The 10196-nt window shown below is 41.3% G+C and overlaps 1 protein-coding gene across 1 annotated transcript in view; it reads right to left on the bottom strand.

The window, feature by feature from the left end:
• Positions 1-9385, bottom strand: part of LOC311125064 (uncharacterized protein) — a gene marked incomplete at its 3' end in the record, with an annotated part of 10294 nt that extends 909 nt beyond the window's left edge. Inside the window, exons 1-9 of the mRNA XM_084199137.1 lie at positions 9155-9385; positions 5251-5422; positions 4835-4990; positions 3640-3776; positions 2363-2520; positions 1970-2158; positions 1558-1647; positions 1311-1400; positions 88-210 (exon numbers count right to left, since the gene is read on the bottom strand). Coding sequence (XP_084055263.1) covers positions 88-210; positions 1311-1400; positions 1558-1647; positions 1970-2158; positions 2363-2520; positions 3640-3776; positions 4835-4990; positions 5251-5422; positions 9155-9167 — 1128 coding nt within the window. The remainder of the gene's footprint in view (positions 1-87; positions 211-1310; positions 1401-1557; positions 1648-1969; positions 2159-2362; positions 2521-3639; positions 3777-4834; positions 4991-5250; positions 5423-9154) is intronic.
• Between the last annotated feature and the right edge of the window lie 811 nt (positions 9386-10196).

Raw genomic sequence — 10196 nt, 5'->3', positions numbered from 1 at the left:
CTGAAGATGAAGATACACAGTGTTTTGGATGGTTAAACAGCCAGCATATAGTCTGGAATTTACGTTAAGGTGTGTGTACACACTCACGTGGAAGCGTTTGAACAGTGCCAGTTTGTCGTCGATGTGCAGGATGGTGTCACGACTGTATACCACATCAAACGACCCTTCTGGGAACTCTCTCTTAGTGGCGTCAGCCACCTCGAAATGGACCTGCAGGAATATGCAGACAACACCTGTCACCAAAACACTTTGAACTACGTCTTCTCCTACATTTAATTTCAATTCAATTAACATGACCTTGATCTATGTAGCGTTAAAATACCCTAACCCTAACCCTAACCCTAGTAACCTAACCCTAACCCTAACCCTAGTAACCTAACCCTAACCCTAACCCTAGTAACCTAACCCTAACCCTAGTAACCTAACCCTAACCCTAACCCTAGTAACCTAACCCTAACCCTAACCCTAGTAACCTAACCCTAACCCTAATAACCTAACCCTAACCCTAACCCTAACCCTAGTAACCTAACCCTAACCCTAACCCTAACCCTAGTAACCTAACCCTAACCCTAGTAACCTAACCCTAACCCTAACCCTAACCCTAGTAACCTAACCCTAACCCTAACCCTAGTAACCTAACCCTAACCCTAATAACCTAACCCTAACCCTAACCCTAGTAACCTAACCCTAACCCTAACCCTAGTAACCTAACCCTAACCCTAGTAACCTAACCCTAACCCTAACCCTAACCCTAGTAACCTAACCCTAACCCTAACCCTAGTGACCTAATCCTAACCCTAACCCTAGTAACCTAACCCTAACCCTAGTAACCTAACCCTAACCCTAACCCTAGTAACTTAACCCTAACCCTAACCCATAACCCTAGTAACCTAACCCTAACCCTAACCCTAGTAACCTAACCCTAACCCTAGTAACCTAACCCTAACCCTAGTAACCTAACCCTAACCCTAACCCTAGTAACCTAACCCTAACCCTAACCCTAGTAACCTAACCCTAACCCTAACCATAACCCTAACCCTAGTAACCTAACCCTAACCCTAACCCTAGTAACCTAACCCTAACCCTAACCCTAACCCTAACCCTAACCCTAACCCTAACCCTAGTAACCTAACCCTAACCCTAACCCTAACCCTAGTAACCTAACCCTAACCCTAACCCTAGTAACCTAACCCTAACCCTAGTAACCTAATCCTAACCCTAACCCTAGTAACCTAACCCTAACCCTAGTAACCTAACCCTAACCCTAACCCTAACCTAGTATGTTTCTCATTGTAGACCTAGTAACTCACCGATGGAATCTTCTCCTTCATGGCCCTCTCTATGGCGATATCCACCATGTTGGCTGACAGGTCCAGTCCGAGCACCTCCACGCCGAAGGTCTGCATAACATCATCATCATCATCACCATCATCATCATTGGGATATTTGACCAGACCATATCCTATTGTTTGTAACGTGAATGTGCATATAGTGAACTGGACCATTCCCAACAGTATATCAGAAAATTCCCATTTACTAATGTCACTTGGTGCTGACCTTTGCCATGTAGAAGTTTCCACCACCGATGCCACACCCCACATCCAGCACCTTCATCCCAGGCTTCAAGTTCAGCATGTCCACAAACTCCTTTTACCACAAAGTAAAAAAAAAACAGAAAGTGTCAAGCCCATTCCAAAAACAACTACACACACGTTTGGCATTTGTAAATAGAGGTCAGAAGAGCAACCCTGTCTAAACAGTGACTACACAACCTCTCCAGTCTGTTGTCCTTTCATGTTTCAGTCATTTTTAGTCAACACTGTCGTGGTTCCTGTACATCTGTCCATCGGATAAAAAAAATAACCTTTCTGCTCTGGTTCTTGATGTCTCAAACCTATGTTGGTGTTGTGTATGTGCGCGCGTGTGTGAGTGTGTTTGTATGTGCAGGACTCCCAAACCTCAAACCCACCTTGGTAGTGCTTGGTCCCCCGGTGCTGACGTATCCTGCCCCAAACATCTTCTCGTATCGCAGGATGCCGTTGCGCGTGTACTGCTGGTTGTCCAGGAACTGCTGGAAGGTGCTGAAGCCCTCCTGACAGGATGTGTCCCGACCCACCTTCTCCAGCAGCCAACACACCTGGTTTTGGTTGTTCTTCATCTGAAGAGGGGAAGAGACATGAATATATAGGGAGAGTAATATGCCATACACACACACACACACACACACACACACACACACACACACACACACACACACACACACACACACACAGCAAATAGCCTGACAGGGCCATTAATGTTTATTTATACACATTATATTAATTGAGACATAAACACAATCAGTAGCAATAAAGCAACCTACCTTGATGTATGTCTGCACGGTTTTATTGAGCACGATGTCAAAGCCAAACACTTGCTTCTCCGCCCCCTCTGACTCCTCCCTCAGTGTTGTTGTCATCATGTGACTGTAGTGGGCCGACGATCTGTAGTGGGTGGGGTTAAATGTCCTCTTACTGTCACCTGGACAGAGAGAGAGAGCGAAAGAGCGAGAGCGAGAGCGAGAGAGAGAGAGAGAGAGAGAGAGAGAGAGAGAGAGAGAGAGACTGATTGAAACTGATGCCTTGGCAGTATAGCGTTTTATGGCGGCATTAATGTAAACGTTTACAATCAGACCATGATTATACCATTTTATACCATGGCATTGTGGAATACTTGTTTCTGATTGTCTTGAAGGGCATTCTAGAGCATGCATTATTTCCCTATAACGCATGGTATATTTGCATGGTAGAATTCAATGGCTATAGTTCATTCTTACATGTTCTGTGTTTGAGCTGCTTTTTAAGTCGAATTGAAAACATTTTGAAGTCGAATCGAAAACATTATTGCTGATTTTCATAATGGCAAGCTAGAACTGATGGTTTAGTTCGATAAACTAGCAAGTCTGTATATTTGGTTACCACGGCAACTACTGTAGCTATCTAGTAAACTAGCTAGCTACTTCAGTGGATGTTGAACACATTTTTAGCAGCAAATGTGTTAAATGATAGCCACGGTATGAAAAGGATAATCAACTAGGGGCTCTATGCGTTCTCTGGAAAATAATGCAACTCCGTGGAAGGTGTGACCTTCCACGGAGCCCCTCATTGATTATCCCTTACTTACACAACAGCTTGAAGTAGACTATCTGACGTGAATTTATGTAACCCATTGAAGGTGAAAGTGGACTGAACAGTGATCTGTTAAGTTAGGTAATAAATGATGAGAGGACGACAGGGTGAGAAGAGTGTCTGGGTAGATATACTGTATCACCATGTTGCTTCCACATATCCAAACCTCTCAGCTCTACAGGACGGTCTAGGGATTCATTAGACTGGAAGCTCTCAGCTCTACAGGAGGGTCTAGAGATTCATTAGACTGGAAGCTCTCAGCTCTACAGGAGGGTCTAGGGATTCATTAGACTGGAAGCTCTCAGCTCTACAGGAGGGTCTAGAGATTCATTAGACTGGAAGCTCTCAGCTCTACAGGAGGGTCTAGGGATTCATTAGACTGGAAGCTCTCAGCTCTACAGGAGGGTCTAGGGATTCATTAGACTGGAAGAGTGACTCACAATAGATATTCAGGTGATTTTAGAGCTCGTACCTGATTGGTGGTTGCAGGACTCCCTGAAGAACAGGTATCCTCCCGGGCTGAGCCATCCCAGCATCCTCTCTGTTAGTGACCTCAGCTCCTCGTCACTCAGATACATCAGGAGCCAGTTGGAGAAGATGATGTCGAAACTGATGTTGGGATACACATCAGAATACCATCATAAGCCTGATAATAGGACGCTATAAAGGCTCACAAACGTTTATAACAAGTAGTAATGCATTACAGCCATCGGCTTTAGGCAAAGACTGCGTCCCAAATGGCACCATAGTCTCCATATAGTGCACTACTTTTGACAAGAGCTCTATGGGCCCTGATAAAAAGTAGTGCACTACATAGGGAATAGGGTGCCATTTGGGACACAGACAGTGTTACCTCATGTTAGTGTATTCAGTTCCAACTGAAGGCTAAGGCGTAGGTGAGACATCTCGTCAAACCAGTGGTGTAAAAAACAACCTTAGTCATTAGACTTTGAGCATGTTTCACTTCGCCTTATCAATCCAAAATCCCAACAGATAACTTTTCTTATCTTTCTAAGTTTACCAGTAAACTACCAGAATTTTGTTAACTCTCAAGGAATATATGGAATTTTCGAGGATAAAATCAAGTGTCCTTTTTGGGTCCTTCTGATTATCACAGGTGTCTGTAATGATCTCCGGCCCTCTCTGTGACCTTATCACATAGAAAATATAGAAGATGATGTTAAAATAAACAATAGAATGACAAAGCTGTAAAACATCCTCTTAAATACAATATAAACCATTCAGCGTGAAATATCCTTTATATTATTTTGTACACACTTTACTCCACTATGTGAATATGTATGTTGTCAATGTTGAGGCCACTGTGGTCTATAGTTGCAAGAGTTACAGAGTTAATTGAAAATAATGCCATTGTTTATTAGATGCTTTTTCATTAATTTGGCTATTTTCTCTCGAACCATATGGTCTATCTACTAGAAACTCATGGACAATATGGACACAGATATAACAAATGCATACTATATATGAATCATTTGGAAAAAAATAGTTATTCAAGTATAAATTACCAAAGTTACCATAGATTACCTCTTAATTACCCAAATTACAGAAGATTCTGGTAACTTTGGTAAATTACCAGTAGCTTTGCAACCTTACGCAAACCTGTTTTATAATATATTATATTATACACATTATATCAAACAGCAGACCTGTTTTTGGGGAAGTCCAGCTTGGTGACGTCTGCCTGGAGGAAGGAGGCGTTGCCACGGTGACCGTTGTCCTGTCTGTTCTTCTCCACGAAGCTCTCCATGAAGTCCACCGCTGTCACGTGACTGGCCTGGGTCAACAGGTGGCTGGTGTATCTCCTGGACGAGAACAAATAAACAAACACCTCCACATCAGACAGTGAGGGTCAACTTCCAACTGCCAACAAGAGTCCACGTCACCTTACCAGGAAAAACACAGGTCCCCGTCATAGCCCAGGGCCAGGGAGTTTTCCCTGTTAGGTCACATGGTCAGTTAAACCTCGTGGCTCTACAGAGATCACGACACAGTACATGCTTGCTGTTATTAATGGTCTATCTGGTCAGTTGCTTTATGGATACAGTTCAATAGACCCACTGACCCGATGCCGGCGCCCAGCTCCAGGACCCTTTGGCCGGGCAGGCGGGGCAGCAGGGAGAGGATCTCAGGCAGCTCGTGCTGGGTCAGCTCCTGGGCATGAGAGTCCAACATCATCTCCTCAACCGTGGCCTGGCGGCTGTGCTCCTTCCAGAACTCCGTCATCGTACTCCTCTCTACTCAGTGGAGGGAAGAGGTAGAGAAGAACAAATACACACCAACACCAACATACTTTGCTATGCTATGCTATGCTATGCTATGCTATGCTATGCTATGCTATTCTATGCGTTGCTATGCTATGCTATGCTATTATATTCTATTCTATTCTATTCTATTCCATGCTATTCTATTCTATTCTATTCTATTCTATTCTATTATATTATATTATATTATATGCTATTCTATTTTATTCCATTCTATTCCATTCTATTCCATTCTATTCTATTCTATTCTATGCTATGCTATTCTATGCCATGCTATTCTATTATATTCCATGCTATTCTATTCTATTCTATTATATTATATTATATTCTATTCTATGCTATGCTATTCTATGATATTCTATGCTATTCTATGCTATGCTATGCTATGCTATGCTATTCTATTCTATTCTATGCTATTCTATTCTATTCTATTCTATTATATTCTATGCTATTCTATTCTATTCTATGCTATTCTATTCTATTCTATGCTATTCTATTCTATTCTATTCTATGCTATTCTATTATATTATATTCTATGCTATTCCATGCTATTCTATTCTATTCTATTCTATTCTATTCTATTATATTATATTATATTATATTATATGCTATTCTATTTTATTCCATTCTATTCCATTCTATTCTATTCTATTCTATTCTATGCTATGCTATTATATTCCATGCTATTCTATTCTATTATATTATATTATATTATATTATATTATATTATATTCTATGCTATGCTATTCTATGATATTCTATGCTATTCTATGCTATACTATGCTATGCTATTCTATTCTATTCTATGCTATTCTATTCTATTATATTATATTATATTCTATGCTATTCTATTCTATTCTATGCTATTCTATTCTATGCTATTCTATGCTATTATATTCTATGCTATTCTATGCTATTATATTATATTCTATTATATTCTATTCCATGCTATTCTATTCTATTCTATGCTATTCTATTCTATTCTATTCTATTCTATTCCATGCTATTCTATTCTATTCTATGCTATTCTATGCTATTCTATTCCATGCTATTCTATGCTATTCTATTCTATTCTATTCTATGCTATGCTATGCTATGCTATTATATTCTATTCTATTCTATTCCATTCCATTCTATTCCATTCTATTATATTCTATTCTATTCTATTCTATTCTATTCTATGCTATGCTATTCTATGCCATGCTATTCTATTATATTCCATGCTATTCTATTCTATTCTATTCTATTATATGCTATGCTATGCTATGCTATGCTATGCTATGCTATGCTATGCTATGCTATGCTATGCTATGCTATTCTATTCTATGATATTCTATTCTATGCTATGCTATTCTATGCTATGCTATGCTATGCTATGCTATGCTATTCTATTCTATTCTATGCTATTCTATTCTATGCTATTCTATTCTATGCTATGCTATGCTATTCTATTCCATGCTATGCTATTATATTCCATGCTATTCTATTCTATGCTATTCTATTCTATGCTATGCTATTCTATGCTACTCTATACTATTTTAAAGCTATTGTAGACCAGAGGGTAACCTGAGTTTGCTGCTGTAGAGTTACTATAGCATGACAGCAACAACAAGAGCTACAACTCTCCATAACTCTGAATCACTGGAACAAAATAGTGTAGAAATCAATCACTGTGTTGTCATGAATAACAACAATATAAACCAAAATTAACACAATCATTCATAAATCACTAGAACTGCCTGACGACTCAAATTCAATTATTCCGATGCTCTATCCAAATGAAAACCCATTTAAATTACAGGTTGTAATGCAACAAAATAGGAAATACACCAAGGGGGATGAATACTTCTGCAAGGCCTATGGGCCCTGGTAAAAAGTAGTCCACTAAATAGGGAATAGAGTGCCATTTTGGAAGCATTATACACAACATGATCAAAAGTATGTGGACACCTGCTCATTGAACATCTCATTCCAAAATCATGGCCATTAATATGGAGTTGGGTCCCCCCCCTTTGCTGCTATAACAGCCTCCACTCTTCTGGGAAGGCTTTCCACTAGATGTTGGAACATTGCTGCGGGGGACTTGCTTCCATTCAGCCACAAGAGCATTAGTGAGGTTGGGCACTGATGTTGGGTGATTAGGCCTGGCTCGCAGTCTGCGTTCCAATTCATCCCAAAGGTGTTCGATGGGGTTGAGGTCAGGGCTCTGTGCAGGCCAGTCAAGTTTTTCCACACCGATCTTGACAAACCATTTCTGTATGGACCTCGCTTTGTGCACGGGGGCATTGTCATGCTGAAACAGGAAAGGGCCTTCCCCAAACTGTTGCCATAAAGTTGGAAGCACAGAATCATCTAGAATGTAATTGTATGCTGTAGCATTAAGATTTCCCTTCACTGGAACTAAGGGGCCTAGCCCGAACCATGAATAACAGCCCAAGACCATTATTCCTCCTCCACCAAACTTTACAGTTGGCACTATACATTGGGGCAGGTAGTGTTCTCCTGGCATCCGCCAAACACAGATTCGTCCGTCGGACTGCCAGATAGTGAAGCGTAATTCATCACTCCTGAGAACACGTTCCCACTGCTCCAGAGTCCAATGGCGGCGAGCTTTACACCAATCCAGCCGATGCTTGGCATTGCACATGTGATCTTAGGCTTGTGTGCGGCTGCTCGGCCATGGAAACTAATTTCATGAAGCTCCCGACGAACAGTTATTGTGCTGACGTCGCTTCCAGAGGCAGTTTGGAATTCGGTAGTGAGTGTTGCAACCGAGGACAGACGATTTTTACGTGCTACGCACTTCAGCACTCGGCAGTGCCGTTCTGTGAGCTTTTGTGGCCTACCACTTCTTGGCTGAGCTGTTGTTGCTCCTAGACGTTTCCACTTCACAATAACAGCAGTTACAGTTGACCAGGGCAGCTCTACCAGGGCAGAAATGTCACTAAATGACTTGTTGGAAAGGTGGCATCCTATGACAGAGCCACGTTGAAATTCACTGAGCTCTTCAGTAAGGCCATTCTACTGCCAATGTTTGTCTATGGAGATTGCATGTCTGTGTGCTCAATGTTATACACCTGTCAGATATCAATATATCATCTAGTAGTTACAGTGGTTCCCAACTCCGGTCCTCCAGTACCCAACAGTACACATTTTTATTGTAGCCCCGGACAAGCACACCTGATTCAACTAATCATCAAGCCCTCAATTAGTTGAATCAGGTACGTTTATCGGGCTACAACAAAAATGTGTACTGTTGAGGGGTACTCAAGGACCGGAGTTGGGAACCACTGTTAGTACACTGCAATTTACAGCACATGTGTCAAACTCATTCCACGGAGGGCCTAGTGGCTGCGGGTTTTCACTCCTCCCTTGTCCTTGATTGATGAATTAAGGTCACTAATTAGTAAGGAACTCCCCACACCTGGTTGTCTAGGGCTTAATTGAAAGGAAAAACCAAAAACCTGCAGACACTAGGCCCTCCATGGAATGAGTTTGACACCCCTGATTTACAGTAAAGCATTCCAGGATTGATCTACATCAGTTAAGATTACTTCCATCACTTGCGATAACAGACTAAACTCGGAGCACATGTTGCCCCAAAAAGCCTTTTAATTATTAACTTCTGATAAGAAAATGTCAACCACATTTGAATAAACCCACGCTGTTACAGTCGAAAGAGGATGGAAACCATCTAATTCTTACCTTTGATGTCCATGTTCGATGAAGTTCAAAACAATTTAAATTGTAAAAAAAAGAAAATAAGAAAAAAGAGCTAACTATTACTGTTAGTGTTCAGTGACTAACAGCTATCAACTATCAGCCGATGGTATGTCCGAGTGTTATCACTGTCACACTAATGGAAACTTGATGCGACTGCTCCTGTTTAAATAACGGGTGACATATGTGCGTGTAGGAGTTGCCTTTCTATATCGACAGGTACAGAACTGACCATTTGGATGCGCCAAATATGAGGGGAGGGGACAGAACAATTACGCATGAATAATCATCCGGTTAAAAAAGGGGGGGGTTCTTCGGGGGGCTTCTGTCTGACGCGCTTTGTTGGCACGGGATTTCCCCTTACCTTACAGACCATGACTGTAGAAGAACCGAGCTGGTGAGATGTCAATCATTCAGGGGAGCAGATAAGAATATATATGAGTCCATCCATGTGGAATAAAAAAAAAACAAGAGTTAGATGTATGTAAATAAGGGCGTATTAAAGGTATAGCCGGTGGTCTGTGCACAGTGCGTCTGCGTAAGTTATCTTACCGAGGTTGAAACGAGCCCCTTTTCGTCCCGAATGTGCTGACACGGTTGGGATGGAGTCGCTCATGCATGCATGCATACTCGGATTGCGCAATGTTGCCTCATGCAGCTGCTTTCTGCAAAAGCTTGTCCTTTAAAAGTGCCAGATTGAGCCAGGTAGCGCATGGTTTAGATCGATGACGATGAAACACACGCAGCAGATGACGACATGACCAAACGACAACATAACGTTTTTATTTTTTATTTTGAACTGAGGAATTGCACATTTCCTTTCCATAATGTGAGGACAGGTGTTATGAGAAGCAAATCCATTTCATAATGGACATAATCACAATACATGTTATTACCCAAAAAAATATTCAATGTTCTTTCAAATGGCTATGATAAAATAACATTAAGAGAGAGAGAGAAGAGAGAAAGGCAGAGAGTGAGGGCGCATTCCTCTGCCCAGGCGTTGCTGACGTCTGCCAGATCTTAC

Source organism: Coregonus lavaretus (genome assembly GCF_964263955.1).
Source record: "Coregonus lavaretus genome assembly, contig: HAP1_SCAFFOLD_5873, whole genome shotgun sequence".
NCBI lineage: Eukaryota > Metazoa > Chordata > Actinopteri > Salmoniformes > Salmonidae > Coregonus > Coregonus lavaretus.
This window is presented reverse-complemented; position numbering and strand designations above follow the sequence as displayed.